The 24,276-nt window shown below is 44.5% G+C and overlaps 1 protein-coding gene across 2 annotated transcripts in view; it reads right to left on the bottom strand.

Annotated features, from left to right (window-relative positions):
- The window catches only part of RBM19 (RNA binding motif protein 19), a 157,277-nt gene that overhangs the window by 110,141 nt on the left and 22,860 nt on the right, over positions 1-24,276 (bottom strand). For both annotated transcript variants that reach the window (XM_075898196.1, XM_075898197.1), the window contains exons 16-21: positions 23,825-23,942; positions 13,744-13,886; positions 11,125-11,185; positions 7,860-7,939; positions 7,396-7,451; positions 6,378-6,494 (exon numbers count right to left, since the gene is read on the bottom strand). In XM_075898196.1, coding sequence (XP_075754311.1) covers positions 6,378-6,494; positions 7,396-7,451; positions 7,860-7,939; positions 11,125-11,185; positions 13,744-13,886; positions 23,825-23,942 — 575 coding nt within the window. The remainder of the gene's footprint in view (positions 1-6,377; positions 6,495-7,395; positions 7,452-7,859; positions 7,940-11,124; positions 11,186-13,743; positions 13,887-23,824; positions 23,943-24,276) is intronic.

The following is a 24,276-nucleotide window of genomic DNA, read 5'->3' as shown; positions in this document are numbered from 1 at the left end:
TTAAGCTGCTCGAAGGATTTAGTTATTCATTTGACAATACAAATATTTAAAATAAAAATTCCCACTTTTAACAATGCAGACACGATATAATAATTAATGTTGGGTGCTTAGCCATTTAAGCATTTTCAGTGTGTCTTATAACCAAGCGTATAGGAGCTGAATGTATCCATTAATACCATCTAGCTCTTTATAGGAGAAAAAACTGCTATGTCCATCAATTGACTATTTTCTCTTCCGCCACTGGTTAATGAAAGTTTCTATGGGTTTAAGTGCAGGAAGATATCTTGGAGACGGAAAAATGTTCACATCATGTAGCCTTCTTTACTTGGAGAAAGGTGTGAACATGCAGTGTGTCTTGCACTAGTCTTCATTATATCACCATGTTCCTTCATAATGAGGAATGAAGAGCTCATTCCGGTAACAACTCTTATTTTAATAGGCCATTCCAAGCTTTGAAGAAGTGGATAATGACATAAGAAGAACTTCATAAAGACTTGGTTAAAAAAAAAAAACCCCTCAGCCTATTTTATCAATTGTATCTTGCCCCAAGTAATATAGTTTTAGATTCATGACTGTTTCTCCTTTGGTCAAAGGGAATTTACTTCCATCTTAGCTACTCTGGCCAGATGGCTTTTCTAAAACCACTATGTAATGAGTTGGAATTATTTGTGGTTTGAGAGGGTGTGTGTGTGTGGGGGGGGGGGGGGGGGGGGGGGTTGTTTAAAGAAAATAAGTTGCAAAAAAGCCTTTGAAAATAATAAAATGGATAGGCTGTTTATTTGTAGTACTTGAATTCTGTCCAGTACCACATTCCAATCCCATTGGTTTCCCTAAAACACAATGCTGCTTTTTCATATTTATATTCCTAGGATTATATAATTCCTAGGAACCATAACTTCGTTCCTGTGCCATTTTTAGCTGTGGTCACCCTCCCACCCATAACTGTAACTTTATCCCTATTAAGAGACAGATCCACATATAATTTTGTAACTTGAAAGCCTTACTACATTTGTATGAATTAGACTCCTATAATTAGAAAACAGAAATGACCGGATGTAAAGTAACATATCTACATATTAAGCTATATAACTTGATGTTTGGACTGGAAGAAAACCTTGAATTCCTCTCTTTTTTAATGGACTGAAGGCAAATAATGGGGCTAGTGGGCAGCCTGGTTTTCTTCCTCTGCTCACCTGGAAGCATGAGGAAGTGCTAGATTAGGGAAGTTAAAATGATTAACTAATACTGCTTAACTGATTCACTGTTTTAATTTAGATCCAGTGTTCCCACTAAGATGAACAATTGGGCAACCACCCAGCAGATTCAAATTTCGCCCAGCAAAGTGTCCACAGCTGGCAGCATGTTTCTCTACTGGTGGTGCACATTGGCATATGCCTTGATGCATATATCAAAACTTATCCTGTATGTGGATGGAAAAAATTAGAGGGAACATTGGTCCTGTCACAGCTGAGGGGTCCTGCTGTCCAGCTTGACCATGGCCGTGGGATCCCACCTGGTTCTGTTTGTGCCCTGGCACAACTGACTGCCTCCAGAGATAACAGGAAAAGGCCAATTTAACAGTAAGCATACCAGTAAGCCTCATGCTTATTGGTTAATATCTTCATCAGAACTATAAACCCTTTTTTAAATTCAGAACTCTTACTCAATTTACATGCAAATTCCCAAACACCACATTTCCTTCAGAAAGAAGCTCCACTCAACCCAATCACAAGCTTTTTCTGAATCTGATTATATGATAGTATTGGTTCTTTTATATGGTGGAGAGTACACCATGTGCCTTTATAATTCTACAAAGAAAGTTTATAGTGTTCTCCCACCCCTCAAGAACTTTTATTTGATCCAAGGACTTTTTTCCATTCTATTTGCTTCTCTTTTGGGAGGGGGGAAGGCAATCATGTAATTTCACGTTCAGTGATTCGCATCTGTAAAATAATGCCTCCATTTTATTCACTCTAAGTCGGTGTTGGATGTGAAATGGCTATGAATCAAAGCACTATGATCAAGACTTCTAACCATAAGAGAGGATTATGTGGGACTAGCATGACATATATTAAAGAAACCTAATTTTCCAGAAATTACTGAGAATCTGCCCTCAAAAGAATGAGGCCCTTTTATAGGTCTCAAATTAGACACCCATAATCATTAGTCACTTTTAAAAATATTAGCTCAAGTGTCTCTCAATATAGTATGAAAGAATTAAAAATCTTCACATGAGAAATGTTTTTTCCCCCTCCTTTCCCCATTTTGGAATTAGGCAGCTATACATTGATAAATGACGTCAACTGGCAGCCTCAGCAAAGACCAGAGGGCTGAAATACTCTCTCATTATTAGGGATAGGCCCTCCAAGCCAGGATTCAAGTATGGCGACAGATATAGTACAGAGAAAAGAATATTCCAGGTTTGGCCATGCTTGACTTATTCTGTGGGCAGAGGATTCAGACTCCAGGACTACCAAACCAGCAATATTCACCGTCACCAAATGCACAGGAAGAAAATTAAGCATGTTCACTCTTCAAGGGACTCTTTTGTGGGTTAAAACCTTATCCCCAAACCTTTGAAATGAAAGACATGTATCTTGTATCCCCTTTAATCTATAGGTTTGGGAAATCAATACTAATTTAACACCTACGCATGGATTTTCCAGAAGTTTTTGTCTTCATCTCCCCTCTTTCTGTAAATGTTTTGTTAAAACGCTCCAAAAACTACCACCACCACCAGAAAGCAGGTCTTTAAGATTAGCTTGAATTGGTTAGAGAAGAACAACAGCACAGGAGTATAGACACAAGGAGACTTTTTATGTGTATTTTAGCTTGCTGGAATTGCATCCCAAGTCATACTCCTCATTCCACAGAGAGGCTAAGCACTGTGATGATGGATCTTTGAATTGACTAAATGCTGGAGGAGAAAGACGAACAGGGCAAGTTGCAACTCTGAAGAATTGATGAACTGAAGACACCAAAAGTCTGTTAAAACACAAACAGCGTGGCTAACACTTATTCTTGGGTAGATTTAAAAGGAAGAGTTCACATGTCAAAGCCTACAAGGTGAAAACCTGTCTATAGAATAAAAAGGATTTTTGCCTTCTGTTCATACCCTGTCCAGACAATAATTCAGAAGTGGAGTAAAGGAAGTGGGTTATGGGGCCACGCCACTTGGATGGCTGGAAAGCAGCTTTTGAACATGTGAAACAATAGAGAACATGATTGTCTCACCAAGCCTTTTACCTTTACAGGCAAAGCTACCTTTGGCCTGCAATGACATTGTCTGAGAGCAACAACTGCAGTTCCCCTCTTGTCCTTCATTTCATGAGAAGACTAAGAGTGCCCCCTGCTGCTGTGATGAGAGAAATGCCACTGATTCCAAATAATTGTTTTAAACTAAAATATTATTATTAAAAATAAATCCACCAAAAAATCCAAATCTATGGCGAAGGCATACAATTTTTAACAAAACTCAAAAAGAATGTATGGCATTTAGCAATGTTCAATGTGTGCAAATTTTATCTCTTCTGAAAAATAAGTAGGGACATGATTAAATCAGCTCAATTTTCTCTTTGCTTGCTTATGTTCTGAACATAAAAACATGGGTTCCTAAATTTATTGTGTGACTAAGTGAAACTGACATTTTGGTGGAACACTGCTTTCTAATTAACATGCATTGTTCTTAACACAGTTTTGATAATGTGGCTATCTAAGCCTTGTGTTCTTTAAAACAGACACTAACAAACTGCTACCACACCCCCATCTTCTCAACCATGCGTTGTTTTCCAATGCCTTTTTAATAACATGAAACAAAACATCTCTCTCTACTAATCTTCTATCTTTTAGACAATAACAGATTCCATCTGTCCCCCTGAATATATTACAGAACCAAAAGTTAACCTGGCTCTGTTTATTATTTGGTCAATTCTCTGGTATTACTGAGGATATTCGCTGAGCAATGACAATCTGACTCATCAAGTTGGTTGCTCTACAGCTAATGGGAAGAGTTAAATTTGGGTCTTGAAAGGTTTTGTATAATTAGAAATCCAGGGGCAATTTTCCTCTCCATCCAAAGAAATTCTAACAGCTTTAAGATCTACATTTTGGGTCTTTATAATATCTAGAGCCTCTATCACTATAGTTCAGTGTTTCTCAAAATGGTTCGCAAAACCACTCTGAGAAACCAGCTAACTGGGCACACCAGTGTGTTTATTTACCAGCTCTGTAGCCATGGAGCCTCGCAGTTCCCATTGGCTCCCGTTTGTAGACAATGGGAGCTGCAGGAAGCAGGGGCCCAGCCTGTGCTGCTTCTTGCGGTTCCCCTTGGCTGCAAACAGCAAACAGGAGCCAATGGGAGCCGCGAGGTTCCGTGGCTACGGAGCCGGTAAATAAGCACACCGGAGAGGCCATTTAGCAGGTTGAAACACTGCTATAGTGTCAAAGTTTAAGCATACAAGACCCTTTAAGCAAGACTCTTCTGGCTAGGCTAGAAGAGCCCTCTCTATTCTACAGCGGTTATTTTACTGTGCTCATCACCATAGTATCTGAGCTGCTTCCAGTCATGCATTAAGCGACGTGCCTAACCTACTTTTAACACATGAACACCTTAGCCTCATTCCAATTAAATAGATACAACATCCCTAATCCACTTCCACCCCTTACACAGAATAGTCCAACAAGCAGTGAGGGCACAAGATCCTACCTTCATCTGGCTGAGGCATAAGTGTTTTGTCTCTTATACCTTAGCAACATCTCTATAACATTTCATGCTAATATCGTATTTAGAAGCTCATGAATAAAAGATCTCCAGGGGACTCTAGTACTGTTTACTGCCAACCGGTCATTGCAGGATTGTTCCCTACAGAGTTCTTCAATGCACAATACATTTTTTCTTTGACTGGGTTAAACAACTAGCTTTCCCTCCATCTTGCTTTTGGAAATAAACCTACAAACTAACAGTGTTCATTGTTAGGAATGTTAAAATTCATCAACCTAATCTCACAAGGCCTCCAGAAGATCTCTTTATTCCTTTTCCAAACACTGACCATGTACTCACTCCTGAAAATACTTTGTTCTTATATAGCTGTTTGCATCAATACACCTCAAGGCAGCTCAGCATCACAATAGTACAGAGAACAAGCAGGCCAGGAAAGAACTAGAAATAGAATCTGGTGGGGGAATAGAGGGTTGCACTGGATGATCTGACAGTCCCTCCTGCTCATAAACTCTATGATTCCCCTAGTTCACTAATGCATACTGGCTGTAGAATCTGAGCAGCAGCACAGTCTGACTAGCTGGTTGGAGTAGGAAATGTGCCATATTTAGTATTATGCAAAAACTGTCCCAGATTTGCAACGTTTTATTGAATACTTAAGGCATCACCCATACAAGTGATACCATGGATGCAGCCAGGGAACATGAATCACGTTAACAAAGACAAAGTTCCCCCTCTTTACAGCAGGCAGGAATCCCTAACGTTCTCAAACACTCCAGCTTCCAGTGTCATCACATGTAGTTCTCAATACTTAGGCATGCTGCTGACTGAGCAGGTTCTTGCCGAAACAATCCATTATAGTACAAGTGTTCTCACACAAATAATTCCTATTTGCTTCATCCATACCAATCTGTGTGCAGTGTAGGGGTTGCCCCAAGGACCTTACTCACACATCTTTTTATATTAGGTTAATTGTTCCAAAAGAACCAAGCTTTCGGAGCTCCTGAACAAAAGGATATGCCCAAACCATAGTGCCACATGCACAGGACAGGTGAGGAATTTGGTTAGCTCATTGTAAAGCAAGCCTATCTGCTGTCTAGCCAATTTCTTAGTGCTCCTCACCTCACTTTCTTGGGAAAGCCAAGGAATACATACTGGAGTAGGAGAGATTTGAGGCCAGATTCTCAAAAAGTGCAAAGGAGCCAGATCCTGACTAGTACCTACCATCTGAGAACTTCCGCAGTCTATAGGAGTTGGGATACAGAACTCAGCACCTGCAACATCCGGATTTATCAATGCAGCATGATGAACATGTCAGACAAGACTGAGATGTAATGGGGCATCTCAGTTGAGGTTCTTTAAATGAGCACGATTCCTAATTCAGGCACAGGCTGGTGCAGTTTGGCTCTCAGCATCAGGACACAATGACTTGCTCACTGATGCACCTTACTTTTCCCCCATGTGTCCCTGCTCCAAGTGAAACCCATCCGCAGGAATAATCTGCCTATTTCATTTCAAGTCTCCATGTCTGCACAAAATAAGTCTCACTTACCCCAGTGAGACAACAGTTACATAATATTTCTGGTAAGACAGCAAGTACACCTGTTAAAAGCCACGAACGTCCCCATAAATAACTAAGTGGATGAGCAGATTTCTTTACCTGAACAGCTCTCTGATTTCCCTCACAGTTGCCTGGAATGGGATATTTCGGACCAAAATTTTGGAGTTCTTTTGTTTCTTGAGTGTTTGTTTTTTACGGGATGATGTCACAGTGGGCCTAGTAAAACAAGAGAAACAAGGTAAATTACACTATCAAGCAACACAACACAGATCTCTCTTTTTTCCTTCCTAGACCAAGGTTCTCAAACTCCTGGCCCATGGGTCATCCCCATCCAGAGTGATTGAGCAATCCAGCCAATGACTCATGGGGGACCCCTAAACCCCACCCTTTCCCACCATCACCCTGCCTTCTCCCCCCAAGGAACCCCATACCGCAAGGACACTGAACTTCCTCTGGCAGCAGGAGCCACAGGGAAGTGAAAAATTAAATTAAATTAATGGAGATTGCCTATCTCCTAGAACTGGAAGGGACCTTGAAAGGTCATCGAGTCCAGTCCCCTGCCTTCACAGCAGGACCAAGTACCATCCCTGACAAATTTTTGCCCCTAATCGCCTCCTGTTTTTGGAGGGAGGTGGGAGTGCAGAGCCACCTTCCAGCCCCTCTGCCGCCTTCACCTGGGAGTCCCATCCCTACCTCCTTCAGCCTGCTGCTCTCCACCCTGTTGCACGGCCCCGTCCCGCAGCCTCAGCACTTCCCACACTGCTCGTCTCCCTCATGGAGCCCCCATCAAGTGGGTTAAAGACAGTGCTGAGGTCATGCCCAGCCATCAGCACTGCCGCTGCTGGGCCCTCACTAGAGGGTGAGTGCTTCCCAGGCTGTGGCTCCAGGGGCAGCTGAGGGGAGAAGAAAATGTGTGGGAAGGGGCCCCCCTGTCCCAAAGCTGCACTGGCACCTGGGTCCGTGGCAGGAGGGCATGAAAATTCTCCTCAGCTTGGTGGGGAGGGGTCGGCATGTCAGTTCTGAAAGGCTGCCAAACCCTGTTCTAGGCAACTACGGGCTCTAGTATTTAATAGACTTAAGCAGCAAGAGAGATCAGACAGGCATCAGGCAGACTTACTTGATGGCCCTTTCAGAGATCTTCACTTCCAGCTGATGGCCATCCACTGAGCAACCCTAAAAAAAACAAAGTTACAAAATTTGGTAAAAGAAAGACTTTAAGAATACAGATAGGAGTTTTACATCTCCATGTTATCCACCTCCCCCACCTCTACTTTACCCAAAACTCTTCTCTTTGCAAGTGCAACTAATACAGGTTGGGAAGCAGTGTGGTCCATAGGCCACAACACTGGCATAGGAGTCAAGCCACAAGAATTAATCTTAACTATGCCATTGACATGCTTTGTGATGCTCCCTGTGCCACTATTCCCACTCCAGTCTTTGTCTTTGTATTTCAATTATGGGCCCTTTGGGGCAGAGGTATGTTTGGCACACAGCATGATAAGGACTCTGATCTCAGTTGCAGTCCATAGGTACTACTTAAAAACAAAACATACAGGTATTATCTGCATCACCCATTGTTACCTGGAGCTGTTTAAGGGCTTTCTGAGCATGATCGGGTTTTCTGTACTCCACAAATCCAAAGCCCATAGAAAGTAAAGTGCCTACCAGAAAAGAAAGGAAAGAGATCGGGTAAAAAGCATTTGACAGTGACCTGCACAACAAATAGGCTCTTGAGACTGGGTATGACAGACAATTAAAACTGAATCAACAATGCTAGAAATTTGGTGAGCATGGGTGGAATAAATCTGTCCCAGAAGAGCCCAAGGCAATTGTGAAACGAACTAATATTGCAATACTTCAGGACAGAGTCACCCTTGGGAATGATGCAAAGGAAGTTGTACTACAGATGTGTATGGTGGAAATCCATTTAATTTGTAACTTTTGTGAACACAACTTAACAGAACACTAACCTTCGGTACTACAGAAATGATAGCTATATAGATACAAGGTCAGTGATCTTAATGATTACATACAAATTTGTTCATGCTTTTGATTCTCTTGTAGTGCTGCAGCGACAAACTTTTGGAATTAATTTTTCATCATAATCCAGACATAGGCATTCCTAATTTGCTTAATTTGGACATAAGTACCTCCATAAATGAACTGTACTTCCTTTTAGAAGGATGTAAAATCTAGGTCTGGACTTTTGACTCTATTTTTCATCTGAAACCTATCATGAGTTTACTCTTGCCATCAAGAAATATGATGCACAAGACAATACAAACAAATTGTAAATGGAACTTTAAAAAGACATGCCAACTAGTTAGATCCCTCGCCAGAAAGGATGGGCTTTTGGCCACAGGTCAAAGACTCAGGAAAAACTGGCTCTGCCACGTATCCTTAGGTAGTTCATTCCATGTATCCTTAGGTAGCTCATTTAAACTTAATGTGTCCACTGCCCATTTGTAAAGTGGAGACAAAATGGCTATGTCTACACTGAAGGCTTCTTAGAAGAAAACACCGACACTGCCAGGTGCGAGCTGTGCTTTTCTACAAGAGTGCCCATGGCAGTGTGGACACTCGCTTGCACAAGAAAGCTCTGATGGCCATTTTAGCACCTGCGCAAGAGGGCTTACACCTGATAAAAAAAAAAAGAGTGTAGTGCTTGCTCCCTCTCTTACCACGCCGTACTGTAAATTTCCTTGCGCAAGAGCTGACGGGCAGTGTGGATGCTCTGCAGATTCTTGCGCAAGAACGGCTGTACTTGCACAAGAAGTCACGAGTGTAGACACAGCCCATGTGTTTTGTCGTATCTATAAAGCAAACTTTTGGGGTGTCAGGCGTGTACACTGAATGCCCAGCATAGAGAACCCTGAGCTCTGTGGCTACACAGCGAGAAGCATAGGACCTATACATATTAGGTTTTCTCCAAACCACTATGCAAATATCTTAGCAAGGTAATGAAGGCTTAAACCTATTTACAAGCCAGAGACTGTTATCTGTTGTCTTCCACTTTATCACCTAAGCTTCATTATATTTTATGTACCAGGGTCCCTCTGAAATCTACAGAAGAGATGAAAACCAGCATAATCTCTGTATGGTCACTCTTATTAGTTCTAGTGATAGAAATGTAGCCGTGTTAGTCTGGTGTAGCTGAAACAAAAAACAGGACTATGTAGCACTTTAAAGACTAACAAGATGGTTTATTAGGTGATGAGCTTTCGTGGGCCAGACCCATTTCCTCAGATCAAATAGTGGAAGAAAATTGTGACAAGTTCTAGGTTACTTACTGAAGCATGGGACATTTGCTAGAGACGACGATGAAAAGCTAATTTGAGCTAGACTAGAGCCCTTTAATTATTCCATATTCAGCAAAAGTTTTAAACACTCAAGGTCATGCACCACTTTTACCAGGCTCACACATTTAACTTCAGAGACCCATAAATGAGGTCATAAGCAGAAAATACAGTGGCAAGTTTGCAAACTTTGGTGGCACTAAGCTACCAAAATCATGCCTCAGTGACAGAAGTGGATTGTCCTGGAATTTGAGTGAAACCAGACATAGTTCTGTCCTGAAATCAGAAGCTGTATGTATCACAGACAATAAGCAAACCTGGGGCTGGGTAGGCAATGCCTGAGGGCAGCTAGCTGTACCTGGGAAGTTTCTTTTTAAAACTGACTAAACTCTTCATAAGCCCTAGGCACGGTTCCCTCTAAGCTTTGTGTTTGTGCGGGCACGCAAAATGAATTTCCAGCCAGCCCACCTCCAATGCAGAGCTGCACAGTGGGCTGCAGGTGGCTGCTCTGATGGCCAGAGATGGAGGAGCTGGGAGCTGCGTGGCAGGAGGCTGCTCCAGCAGTTGGTGCTAGAGCAGCCATGAGCCATGTGGTGGGCAGCAGGCAACTGCTCTGGTGGCCGGGGCCAGAGGAACTGTGTGGTGGGCTGCCACATGGGAGCCCGGGGAGGAGAGCAGCGGGGCAGGTACTGGGGTCTGTACCAGCAGGGGTCCAGCATGGAAGCCAGCCAGGTGAGGGTCAAAGGCACCAGCTGTCTGTGGTGGTGGGAGGTACCAGGAGTAGGTAAATTTGGGAGAGGGGAGTGTAAGGCAAGGTGCGCAGTCAGAAGAACTAGTGAGGTACAGAGCCAGGCAAGACAAGATGTGGGGCTGGGTACAGGTCTCTGGGCATTGGGGATTGGGCTGTGGGTCCCAGGCCTATGTACTGTCTGTTTGTGTTTGGGGGCCAGACAGCATGAACCTGGCATATATAATGGTAGAATATGAGAGGCAAGGTGCAAGGCTGGGCACAACTACAGAGCGTGTGGGGGAACAGGCAGTTAGCCAGGCCTATACAGGTACCAGCAAGCTGTGTGTAGTCCTTAAGGGGGGCACATACAGTGGGGCACACACACTGTGTGTTAGGGACGGAGGTTTTAGTAACTGGTGGATGCCACAATAGCAAACATCCAAACAAGAACACATAACGTCAATATTGATGCACAAAAGAAAACTCACTTCATTCATGGATGGAAAATCTTAGAGGGAGCACTGGCCTTAGGCCTCTAGCATAGCTTATCATATTTCTATGGAGCCTTCAATTGACCCACCACAAAATGGATATTATTCTGGATTCCACCATGGTTTAATACCTTCACGTGGTACATGGCCTTGCCAATTTAGTCAGCATTTGATTTTTTGGCTTATATTTTCAATCATTTTCATATACATCTTTCTGGGCACATAATAAGATTTCAACATAGGTTACCCAATTTCTACACAGATGAACACAGAAAGCATCACTACCAACAACACAAGCAGAAGGAAATGTACAGCGATTCACACAGTACCTGCTTTGTCTTTCTTCCTTGAGATTGTGCAGCTCTTCACAGCTCCCACCTTGGAAAACATCTACAAAGAATTTTGTACAGATCTTAGTTCTCTTTGTAATTAAAGTAACGCTTTGACAATGCTTCCCTTTCATAGCAACTGAAATAGACAAAGTCAACCAACAGAAAGAGACATGCATACCAAAAAAGGAAAAGACATATGTCTAGCAAACATTCCATTCTGATAGACCTTATTTAAAAAAAAAAACACTTTTAGTAATTATCCAGCAAACAGCATGGTAACTACGGAAAGCTGTAGTGGTTCAGATCATTGCAATCATTGCTACAGGACACCAAAGTACTTAAAAGAATTATTCTAACCAGACTGTGGCTCCTTCAAAGCTGGACTAACAATTGCCAGTTCATTACAATATCCTTACAACATGTCTTGTCCTTCCAGTACTGCAAACGAGGTACCAAGAAGGACCGGTGGAAGGCCAAAGCTGGTACATAGTGGGTTAGAATTTTATCGGCAAATGCTGTTTTCACCATAAACACAAATGACAAAAATATTCCTATTAATGATAATCAAAACTGATTAGATTAGCAATGAAAAATATTGCTTGAGTATCACCATTTAAGGACTTTTACTTTGTATATTTTGATGTTGACAATTTATATTTAAAGGGTTATAAAGCTTTCAATTTTTGAATTTCATCATCTACTGTCATTAAATGTCTGACCTCCTCTCTGCCCTCCCCCATGTCTAAGAGCCCCATAATTTCCTGGAATTGTGAAAGTTAAAAAAAACCCATAGCAATAAATACTGATATTATCCATGACAATTATAAAAATTCAATTCTGCCAAACTTAATTATATGCTGTGCAGCCCTAATATAAGCTAATGGTGTTTAAAAAAAAAGGAGCATGGGTAAGTTTCCTCCACTTTTGACTACTTGTATGGGAAATTATTGGACACATTTGGTGTTTCAACAGTGAGGAAGGCATGAAAGATAAGGAAAATGAGGTTACTACTTCTCAGATACAAGATGAGGTAATACACTGTAGTCTGAAGATGGATGGTTAGAGATGTCTGAGCAATTACATTAGTCTTTAAAAGCTACTTGGTAGACAGTCTACTTGACTGCCCTCTAACATCACACAATGTACAGCTAACCTGTGGAACTCCTTGCCGGAGGATATTGTGAAGTCCAAGACTACAACAGGTTCAAAAAAGAGCTAGATAAATTCATGGAGGTTAGTTCCATCAATGGCTATTAGCCAGGATAATAAGTAGGAATGGTGTCCCTAGCTTCTGTCAGAAGCTGGGACTGAGTGACAGGGTAATCACTAGATGACTCCCTGTTCTTTTCATTCCCTCTGGGGTACCTTGCATTGACCACTATCAAAAGCCAGGGCATTGGGCAAGATGGACTTTTGGTCTGACCCAGTAAGGCCTTTTTATGTTCTTGATGTGAGGGGGGGGACGGGAGAGGGGAGGAAACAAACTACATGATTGTCTGAGCATTCAAAGCTACCAATCATCCCCAATGAAAGCAGGACATTATTTTTAAGACCACTACGGAGAACAGATCCAACATTGTCTAGATAGCTACATCTATTGTCTCCCCACCACAAAATGGAGAGTTGTTTAGCGGCTGGAGAAGGAGACAGAGAAGGAATTTCATGTTACTCTTCCTAGTTCTGCCACTGACATACTGTATGACCTTAGGAAAGCTCTCCCCCACCTTTCTACCCTAGGAAAATGGCTATGAAATCTTCCTCTCCATCTCCACCTAAACAGAACAGGGGTTCTCAGCTGTGGGTCAGGACTGCATGGTGGGTTGCAACCCTCCAACGGGCTTGCCAAGACTGAATTAGAATTGCTGGAGCCTAGGACGGAAGCCTGAGCCCCACTGCTTGGGACCAAAGTTGAAACCCTTAGGCTGTGTCTACATTGGCACCCTTTTCCGGAAAAGGGATGCTAATGAGACACTTCGGAATTGCAAATGCAGCGGAGATTTAAATTTTCCCCGCGGCATTTGCATGAACATGGCTGCCGCTTTTTTCCGGCTCGGGGCTTTGCCAGAAAAAAGCGCCAGTCTAGACAGGGATCTTTCGGAAAATAAAGCCTTTTCCGGAAGATCCCTTATTCCTGATTTTAAGAGGAATAAGGGATCTTCCGGAAAAGGCTTTATTTTCCAAAAGATCCCTGTCTAGACTGGCGCTTTTTTCCGGCAAAGCTCAGAGCCGGAAAAAAGCGGAAGCCATGTTCATGCAAATGCCGCGGGGAAAATTTAAATCCCCGCGGCATTTGCAATTCCGAAGTGTCTCATTAGCATCCCTTTTCCGGAAAAGGGTGCCAATGTAGACACAGCCTAAGGGTTTCAGCTCTGGGTTATGGGTTTTAGGTTACAAACCCTCAAGCTGGGGCTGAAGATCTGGGACTTGGGCCTACGTCCCACTACAAGGGAAAGTGGGGCTGTGGTCCTGCCACCTGGGGCAGCAGGGCTCGGGTGGGCTCAGGCTTCAGTTCCTCCCTCCTGGGGTCATGTAGTAATTTTTGTTGTTGAGAATCCCTAAAATAGAACTTTGTCGGGTACATGCAACACCCAATCCCAAGTCTCTCCCACTGTTCACCTCCTTCAGTGTGTCTTCTGTGGTGACAAAGTTGAGGTTTTTGATGAACAGCGTGCATCCTGGAATACTTTCCTCTTCGTCTTCCTCCTCCTCCTCCACTATTTCTTCTGAGCCCTTTCTAGCTTCCTCAGTTTCGTCACCAGCTGTAAAACAAGAAGACAAATCACAAACCCCATAAACTCCAGGCAATGCAGGAGACTAAAGTGATTTATTGCATTTGGACCCTGCCACCAGAGTCCTCAATGCACCCACTAGAACGACTAGCTGAGCTTACTAACAGTTTTGCAGGTGAAACTTGATTAACTAGTGTAAGCCACATATTGTTCTTCTAACACCCTCAAATTCTGACCTGCAGCATACTACTTCTCAGGAGGCCAGATACTCTGGTGAGAAGCCAGAACAGATTCTTGTTTCAACCCTGGACTTCTGTATAGCTCTGTAAGTATCCCTCAACCCTGGCCCAAAATACTGGCTGCTACTCCAGTACAGCTCTCACAACAGGCTGCTAACTGACTATTTGATGTAAAAGGTCTACCCCTGAATTAAATACTTCATAGTACCCTACTTATGACTGGGTAAAAGGACAACTGAGGACTGGTTTCAAGATGGTAGCCATGCTCCCAAAGCACTTGGCCATTTTAGTAGTGCCCTTGCCCTGCTAGGTCCATAAGTCATGAAAAATAAACTTACTCAGCTAAACTGAACATGGCAGAATGTGAGAATCGACACACAAGTGTGCTGCTTTTTTGAAATACCACAATTAAAGAAAATGCTACTGAACTGTTCCCTGGCACTCACCCTATCACAGAATAGCATCTGGAACCATGATCACTAACACAACTGCATCACCTCAGTGGTAGCTTAGTGCACCACAGAGGAACCTCCAGCACTGAGATACAGCTGCACCCCTCTACTCATCTCCTGGAAAGCAGCAGTTTAGCAACTGCTGCATCTCACTTGGCTTAGTTTTTCAACCACCTTTGCTGTGCCAAGACAGCCCCTTCATGAACAGCTTCTGCTTCACTCCACCTGGTTGGAGGCTGTAACAATATTTTAAAGCAGAGATGGGGAACTTAGTCGTGGACCATCTCTGACTTGCAGCTTACCTTGATCGGGCCAGCGAAGCTCAGGGCTCTCCACCCCAGCAGCGATGGGAGCCAGAGCTGGCATTCCAGCCAAGCAAAGGGCTCCCTGTTGCAGAGGAAAGAAGGGGGGAGGCCCCAATGCTCTAAGACCCAATCAAGGCAAGCCACGGGCCGGATCCAACCTGTGGTCTCTACCTGGTAGGGGGAAGGAGCAGGGCAATGCTCCCGGAGGGAAGAGCCTGTACAGTGCATCCATGAAGCATGCAGAACCATGTGGAGCCGCTTGTGTTCCCTATGAGTTGCATCTGATAGGTTCTCTGGTCCCCTGCCCCCACACAGATCCCCCCTCCAACCTGCTCCTGCATCCTCCCTCCAGCCAAGACCCAACACTCTAAAGCCCCTGCCAACTCCTGCACTCTGCCTTCACCCAGCCCTTGCATCCTCAACATGCTCCTGCACCCCACCTCCTGCCCAGACATCACATCCTGTGCACTGATCCCCTCGTTTTTGGACACCCTCCCCAGAGCTTAGGGGAGCCACAAAAATCTAGGCTTTTGGGTGGGGACAGAGAGCAGTGACGTGAATGTCCGTTTTTCTGCTTCTCAGTTGGGGGCCACATTTGTGAGGGTTTTTCCCCTTCTCATTGGGACCAGGTCAGCTGTTTAACAACTGAGCAAGTCAGATCCAGGAAGAAGATGCAGACAAGTGAGAAATGGAAAAGCAGGCTCAGGAGGGATTTATAACACAGAGCATGAAGCTAATATCAGAATCTAAACTAGATATTTGCCTTATGCTCCAACCTTCCCAGAAAACGACCAACGTGCAGAGAGAATACCAACATTCCTATTCATCACTGTCTCCCATCTCCTTTCCAAATGCTGGCATTAGCAAACACCACATGGCTGCCTCTGACACTATCGGCAACTCAAACCCAAATACTGTCCCTCCTTCCCACCCAGCACAGAGGAAAAGTATAAGAGTGACACTCAGGCCCAGAGAGGAAAGTTCTGCTAACATAGCCCCACTTCTGGGCTCCCTTCTTTGCAGACAAGCTGGAATGCAAAATCAAAGGTAGATCTTAGTAGGGTCTTCCAGAAACAATGGAGAAGAGATGAGAAGTAGTCATTCAGCTATCACCATACCTCCACTCTCTCTAAATGTTCTCTGTGCCGTTCACTGCTAATGTGGTGCTTTCCCTAAGCACCCAGATTAATTCTTCAGTTTAGTGCCTACCTTGAGCACCTCCACCACTGACTGCAATTCCCCTCTTACCTGAGCAAGGCATGCACAAAAGCACTGGGCATCAGCAGCTCTCGCCAGGGCTCAACACAATGCACAGAAATTGCCAAACCACATCCAGCTAGCCTGACCTTCACCTCTGCTTTCAGCATCAGATACTTTAGAGGAAAGTGAAGAAAAGACCTCCCTCCTGTCCCCGCCCTTTCGGGTCTCATCCAAAGCACTCAGAAGTTAACAGGGATCTTGATTTTGGCTTTGGATAATGGTTATTATCCCATCCTACTACAATTCATATGAGGTGGCTGGGGCTTTTAATTGTCTTCAAGAGGAGCAAGATAGGACTCAATTCACTAGAGAGGTGCCAGAAGGTATACTTGGTGCCAAAGACGTATGCCTTGCTTGGTTTTCTTACTGCATCTGTTGGGGTATGATACCCCAATAAAACTGCAGGACATTTGCTGTCCTATTCAATATGAATGTGCTGCAGAGACAATAGTACCATGAGCTGGGTTGGTTCCAGAGATACAGATCTCTGCTTTCATTAAAGAGATGCTCAGAACCAGACTCAGCGAAACAAGACCAACTGTAAATTTCTTCTGTCCTGGAAAAAAAAATGGGTGTTTTGTTGTTTGGCCAAGCACTTTCACCCTTAATTGCAAGAGAAACTTTTAGTGACTGTGTGGGAAATCAGAAAACTTGAACAGCAAATTCATTGCTTTTGAAGGCACATGGGCTGGAAGAGGGGAAAGATGTCTCCATCTGTGGTTAGCACAACAGTCACATACAGCCACATGGGGCTATACTGTAATCAGGCTAAGGAATTTACCGCTGCCTCCCTTCCACACCTTCCCCAAGGCAGATGGTGCAGAAGGCGGACAGCAAAGACCGTTATCAAACTGAAGCAGCTTTCCAGGAGCTCCTCTGCTTAAAGCCCTTTATCTGGAGGTGAGGGTCTTGGTTATGGGGAGATAAAACAGCTGCCCCTTCGTCCCTCCCCTAGGACCTGAAATGGGAAGAGCTTCTTATCAGCTCCCCCCATCTCCCTGATAGTCTTGAAAAAGCTTCCAGGAAAAAAAAATTCAAACAACCCTCAGCAACCCAGCCTCCTCCCGTTTTGGTTTTAAAAGTGTTTAAGGACCCAATATGCAATGCGAAAAATCCCCGGGGAGGGGAGGGGAGAGACATAAAAAAGGTCATGACCTTGCCATAAAAGCAGTGGGAATTCACCCACACAAGGGGTGCACTGGGGCTTGAAATTAACACAGGCAAGCACAATGCACACACTCCTCCGTGACCTGCCAGCCAGGCGATCAGCTAGTCTGGTCCTGCTGCCTGGTGCTGCTTTTCTTTGTTCAATCAAAGCTGGGGGATCCTCAGGACTGGCCCTTCAATCAGCCCTTACAGGAGGGAAATATGTAATACATGCCTGGCTTTGGGGGAAAGGTCACTCTGCTTCTGTGCATTGTTGTCTGTACTAAAGCACCCCATTCACAGCTGATTGTGTTACATCATCCTTCCTTCCTGTCCCAGTACTTACTGGGCCCTCATCAACATGGTATCTGATCTAGGGATGTTAGATATTGACTGATTCAATAATCGTGTAACTGCATCAAAACTTATCAGTTACTTAAGTATTCAGTAATATCTGGTGGTGGGGCCAACAGACAGCGCGCTTCCAGCTCCATTCCGGAGGAACCCTTAACACCTCAGTCCAGAGTGGTAAGTGGCAGCCAGTCTGCAAGAGGAGCCGGTTTAAAAACCAGGTTTCCACTCAGACCGTCTCCCACCTGCCATAATGTGCTGTTGCCTCTGATGCACAGGCAACAGTGCAGGGCGGTAGTAGCCGTTGTCCACGGGGGACCTGAGCTCCCAGGAGCCAGAGGCTGTGCTGGAATCCCACTTATCAGCCTCCGTCAGCAGCAAACCCAAGCCTGCTGCCCCTCCTCACCATTGCTGCCTCTGATAGAGAGGCAGCAGCACAAGGAGGCAAGCAGTTCCGTGGGAGTCGATATACACAGGTAGCCAGCTTGAAAGCCGGCTTCTCGTGCGTAGTAGCTCCTGCCTGCCCCGACTCTCCGCACTGCTGCCTCTATAGCAGATATAGAGGCAGCAAGGGGAGAGGGAATGTGTGTAGTCGATAGGATTAACCAAAAAGCCCAGGCTTATCAGTTTATTGTGTAGTCAATTACACTATGACATTCCCTAATCTGATCACTCAAAATCACAGATGGATTTCATGCTCAAAACCCCTAGGGTGTAGGAAAGCATGGTCCCCAATTTACAGATTGAGAAACTGAGGCACGGAGTGGATTAAGTGACTCATCTATGCAAGCAGTGGCAGAGTCAGGAAATGAAACTCTCCCAAATTCCAGTCCCATGCTGGTACCGTTCTTTTATCCTTCTCCCAAAACTATTTGTTTCATCTACTTAGTCTGTTTTGCCTCTCAGACCAAGCTCTCTTGGGCAGGGACTGTAAATGTTCTATGTTCATACAGCATAATGGGAACCTGACCTGGTCAAGACCCAGAAATTGGTGCATGTTAAGTAACAGCTGCAGACTGCTTTGTTCTGGGGACAGCTTCTCCTCCCCTCTTTGTAGAGTTCAGCCTCCACTGATATCAGTTGTGCACACAGAGACCTCTCTAGTCGGGATGGTTGTCTATACAGAGCTCCTGTAAGCTGCTCATGCTGCCTCTTAAAACAACTGAGACACAGAGTGAGTGAGGTAATCTCTTTTACAGGACCAACTTCTATTGGTGACAGATGAGCTTCTGAGATACACAGCTCTTCTTCAGGTCTGGGCTATCATAATAATACCCTTTCTAAAGCAAAAATACGTCTCATCAGCTGTCATTTCAGTATCTAAGCACCCGTGAGGCCCACTCTTAAATCACTAGAATTCACAAAATCATGCGCACCTCAACTAATGGCGAGATCCTCAATGGTGTGATCACCTCCACTAGAAGTGGAGTTAGTCCCATTCACCAAGGTATTTAAAAATGGCCTCTAACAGAGTCTATGCTATCAGGAGCAAACCTCAGAGTCTCAAGGCACTGAACATACCTTCTAATTCCAAGCTAAGAAAGCAAGGAGTTGGTACAGTCCTCTGTTCTGGGGCAGTACAGCTGCTGAAGGCTCAAGATCAGAAGGTAAAACAGAAGCTTATAGATCCTCACAAAAAAGTCAAACGTTCACCAGTTTCAAAGTTCGCCCACTGGCTAAAAATGATTGACACCAAGCAAGATGCACATTTTCTTGGTCCACAAGACTTTTGCAATAAGGGAGAACAAGGGGAAAGTCTAAGCAAACAATTTCTCTTTGAATCTCTTCGCTGGCTTCCCCTTTTCTAACCTTTCAAACACTAGCACACTGACCAGGCATTGCTCGGGTCATTACAGAGGGATCCAGGAGTCAGGGCAGGGAGTGGAGGACCCAGGACAGAGATGTGGAGGGTGCAGGACATCAGGGTAGGCGATCAGGTGTAATGGGGGGGGGGCTCTCAGGGCAGGGGTGGGAAGCTCAGGACAGGAAGTTGAGATGGTGGCTACCTGAGGCTGGCCAGGGGGCTTACCGGCACTGACTGTGACAGTGGGAACTATATTGCCTGGCCAGGGGAGCTCCCTGGGAGTGGCAACAGGGGCCATGCTGCCCACCCACCACCTTACAGGTAGCCAGCAACATTCAGAGCTCCACTCCCAGCCAGCCACTCTCATACCAGTGTGCCCATTCCCCTGTGGTAATTCAACAGTGTAATTGCACATGCAAGCAGACCACCCTCCCCTTTGCATTTTATGAGAATCACATTTCAGGCACATCCCATTGTCCTGTCACAATCAATCCTGACCTTGCTTTATGTTATGGTAAGAGGAAGCTGCATAACAAATTTAGCGGCCCTTGCTCTTACCCTTTAGAAGAGTTCTTGAACAGACTCTCAGAGGCTACAGCTATACTACGAGTTTTCTCAGCAAAAAATATGCTAATGAGGGGCTCGTTTGCATGAGTCATGATCTCATTTCCATATTTTCTGCTGATCCTTTTTTTTGCTAGGGTTTTTGCGCAAAAACAAGTAATGTGGATGTTTCCTTTTTGCGCAAAAACCTCTTTTCCTATAAGATCCTTATGCCCCAAAAAAGGAGGTTTACTGATCTTGCAAGAAAAGGGGTTTTTGTGCAAAAAGAAAACACACACTGCTTGCTTTTGCGCAAAAACCCTAGCGAAAAAATGGATTGGCAGAAAATATGCAAATGAGATCATGACTCCTGCAAATGAGTCCTTCATTAGCATATTTTTTGCCAAGAAAACTCGTAGTGTGGACATAGCCAGACAAACAAACTTTCAATTATATAGGATATTTAACCTCTATACGTTTTTTTCCCCCTCCAGGTGGCCCTGCAAAGATCTGCTGTAGTCATTTAACACTAATAGTTACTGTCATTCTCAAATCTCACTTAACGATCAGAAAATTAATTCTCAGACTCATGTTACGGTCAATCGTGATCCTCAAAAGCATTGAGACCATTGATTTGAAATTGAGCCTTCTATTTTCATTCAAGGAAGACAAGAAATGAAAGTGAAGGAGGGAAATCATGTATTCTATTGTGAATTCAATCAGACATCCTAATAAAACAAGAAATTTTGAAAAGACTATTTGCAAAAATGAAGATTCAGAAGGGTGTTGTATAACATATCATGTTTTTAACCTAAACTTTTATTGAATAATGTCAATAGCCATTCTGATAGCATTTTGAATATCTGCAGTAAAATAATTTTAAAGAGAAATCTTTTTGTGAAAAACAAAATTTTCAATTTTAAAAAAGTAATTTTTCAACTAAAATGCTTTGAAAAATTGACTGATTTTATTTACAACTAGAAGATTCACCTGTCATTGCTCAGGTTCTTAAATAAGTTTTGTTTTTCTTCATTTAAATCACTGTTCTGGGATGGGGCTGGGGATAAGGGCTTCAAAAGGCAGGCTGCCCTGAGAGAGGGGACAATCCCAGCCCTCTCTCCCTATTGCAGCTTGGGGCCAGAGGTGCATGTCCCTCACTTGGGGGACAGAGACACACAAACTCTCAAACAGGTAGAAGATAACTGTCCCTTTCTCCAGCCCTCACTCCTGCTGGCCCAATAACTATAGTCCCCATCTCTGACCCCTTGCTCCCCCCCAGTGGTCATACTATAGAATAATTCTCCCTTATACCAGATTCCTCCCATTCTATTTTATGAGAAACAATTGAATTCCAGGCACACCACATTGTTCTGGCACAACCAAACCCTGATCTCACTTTATGTTATGATAAGAGGAAGCTGTATGCTAAATTTAGTGGTCCTAGCTCTTATCATTTAAGAGTTCTTGAACAAACAGACAGACGCACATTTCTAAAATGTAAAGTAAGAAGATTCTACTCATCTTTCTCAACCCATCTACACTCTTTTCTGAAATCTGGTCCTCCTGTGGATTTATAACTCCATGCCAGGATGGGCAAAATATGGATAGTTATGATACTCTGGGCCACAAATGTCCTGCAGCCCAGCAAGACCCTTAGGCAGGCTCCCTGACTACCTTGCCCAAGATATTACTCAAGTGACTGGCTGCTGGGGCCAGTATGTGCATCGCTGCGGGGCGGGGGGGGAGGGGGGGTCTCCATTCACTGCCCCCGCCTTCATGCATGCTGGTCCAGCCAGCACACAGAGATCCCACCCCAAGGGGTGCCTGGCACGTACCCACAACGATAGCCCCAGCAACCAACCACTTTGAGCAGCATGTGGAATGGGGGGCACAGCAGGCAGGGAGCCTGTCTGGGGGTCCCACTGGACTGCTGGCTGGGAGCTGCCTACAGTACGTACGTACCAGTCAGAGCCTGTACCTGGCACCTCATCTCATCCTGCATCACAACTCTCTGCCCCAGGTCACAACCCAAACCCTCTGCACAGATTTTTGCACCCCTGCACCTGGTCACAGCTCCCTACCAGACCCTGTACCAGCTCTTACACCCCAATCTCATGCCCCAGGTAACAATCTTCTCCTTCACCCAAACACCTGGTCAGACCTCACAACCCCTCTGTAATCCAATCCTACCCAGAACTCCTTCATGTACCCAACTACCATCTCAAACTAGGTGCTCCCTCCATTTATTTCATAGAAAAGGGTAGCCCATTGACCACTTATCATATTCTTGAAATGGCCTGCAATCAAAAATTATCAATCACCTCTACTCTGTGCTCTTTGGGGATCTTCCTCATCCATCCTTCAACTTAGCCATGGGTTCATTAGGGCTCTATCTTTGGCCCTCTTCTCCTCTCCTCTATACCTCATCTCTGGGTAATCTTGCTGGCAAACACAAATTCGAGGTTAAGAACATTTTCCTAGCCCATCACTTTGACATGTCAGCCCCTTTTGCATCCTTCTACTGGCTCCACCTTTTGTCACACATCAAATATAAACCACTTGTATTGACAGCCAAGGTCCTTCATAGCCCTTCATTTGCTGCCAAGTTGGTGACGTTCACTGCTGAATTTTAAATTCCCACTTTTAAATTTTCAAACCTCTCCATGCTTTCTCCCATGCTATTCCAAACGCTTGGGAGGCACTGTCCATGAACATCCTTCCACCTTCCTCATTACAGTAATTCCTCATTTAACACTATAGATATGTTTCAGAAAATGATCGTGTTAAGTGAAAACGTGATATGCAGGGTCAATTTTCTCATTGAAAATAATGGAAAAGGTGGGAGTTGTGTTTCAAGCAGTGGTGTCTGTTGGGACCGGGACATAAGGTTGGAGGAGAAAGGGACTGGGTTACAGCAGGGAGAGGAGGTGTTTGGCTTTGGGGAAGGGAAGGATAGGAGGGTGGAGAGGGATTGGGTTGGGAGTATGCCCCTGTGACGGGTCTGCTGGGACCCGCACTGCATCCGGTGAGGGGGAGTCAGCGGGGAACGGCGCGGCGAACCCTCCGCCGCTTTGCAGGGAGGAGGGGGAAGCCCCGCGCAGCTGCCGGCAATGGACCGGCTGGGGAAATCATGTTATTCCGGGGATGGTCGTGTAATTCAAAAAACGTTCCCTAAAAAAAAAAAATAGTGCTATCGCGAAAACATGTTAAGCAGGCACATGTTAAATGAGGAATTACTGTACTCTCCTCCAGATCCCTCTGCTGGCAGGATGCCTACACAACAGACTTTTACCTCTCATGCTGGTCAATACTGTCTCGTTGTTCACTTGTACTCCCATGTACATTGATACAAGACTAGAAACTGACAGCTAAGCTCCTGGTGGCAAGAACTATGTTTCTGTTCAGCACCTACCACAATGTGGTCTTGGTCTATGACAAGGGCCCATTGGTGCTACAGTAACATAAATAATGCTTGCATCTGAACCACAGACATTCTTCCACACTGCTCTATTCACCCCCGACCTTAAACACTCTGCTGGTGCACCAAAGCTTAATCCCATTCCCAACATCAACACTGGAGTCCAAAAACCCAAAAGGAGAGAATGGCAGCAGCAAGCAAATGCACTGCTTAGCTCTAGGAACTACTGGTTTTCCAGGTCAGTAGTCAAGCTCCCAGCAGAATGATGGGAAGAGAAACTCTGCTTATCTCTGGACACACAAGCCACAAAAACCTCTTCAAGAGGAGACTTTCAGTAAGATGGAGGTTCTCATCCATGTAGGACAAGAACAGCATGGCCACTGCTACAAGGGAAGAGCAGAGTGATACACACTACAGCAAATATCTTCTCCCACAAGTCAAAAGTCTTACCAGTTCCCAGCCTTGCTTCTCCTTTCTCCTCTGGAATCTCAGGCTGTTTCTTCTCGGGGGGTGGGCAGGAGAAGACACCCATGGGAGCCCACTCGAGATATAGAGGGACGTTCTGAAACTGCAAGGGTGACAGATACAAGTGATTTCTACAAGGCAGGGGAGAAGTGAATTTGGGGATGTAAGTTCAAATCTCAACTCTACTTTCTCATAGAATCATAGAACACTAGAACTGGAAGGGACGTCGAGAGGTCCAGTCCCCTGCCCTCATGGCAGGACCAAGCACAGTCATAGGACATATTACAAGACTGGGGACTGTTTGGAAGTTAAAAGGCACAGTTGCATGCTCTCCCTGCAGGGTATGCTTTCACTACGGGATTAGAGTGTTCTCTAGAGCTGAGTTTGAATATTATCAAAGAACCAGGAAATAAGAAGATTCTTTTAACTACAATTCG

This window comes from Pelodiscus sinensis, chromosome 15 (genome assembly GCF_049634645.1).
Source record: "Pelodiscus sinensis isolate JC-2024 chromosome 15, ASM4963464v1, whole genome shotgun sequence".
Lineage (NCBI taxonomy): Eukaryota > Metazoa > Chordata > Testudines > Trionychidae > Pelodiscus > Pelodiscus sinensis.
Note: the sequence above shows the minus strand (reverse complement) of the source record. Positions and strands in the feature narration are given on the sequence as shown.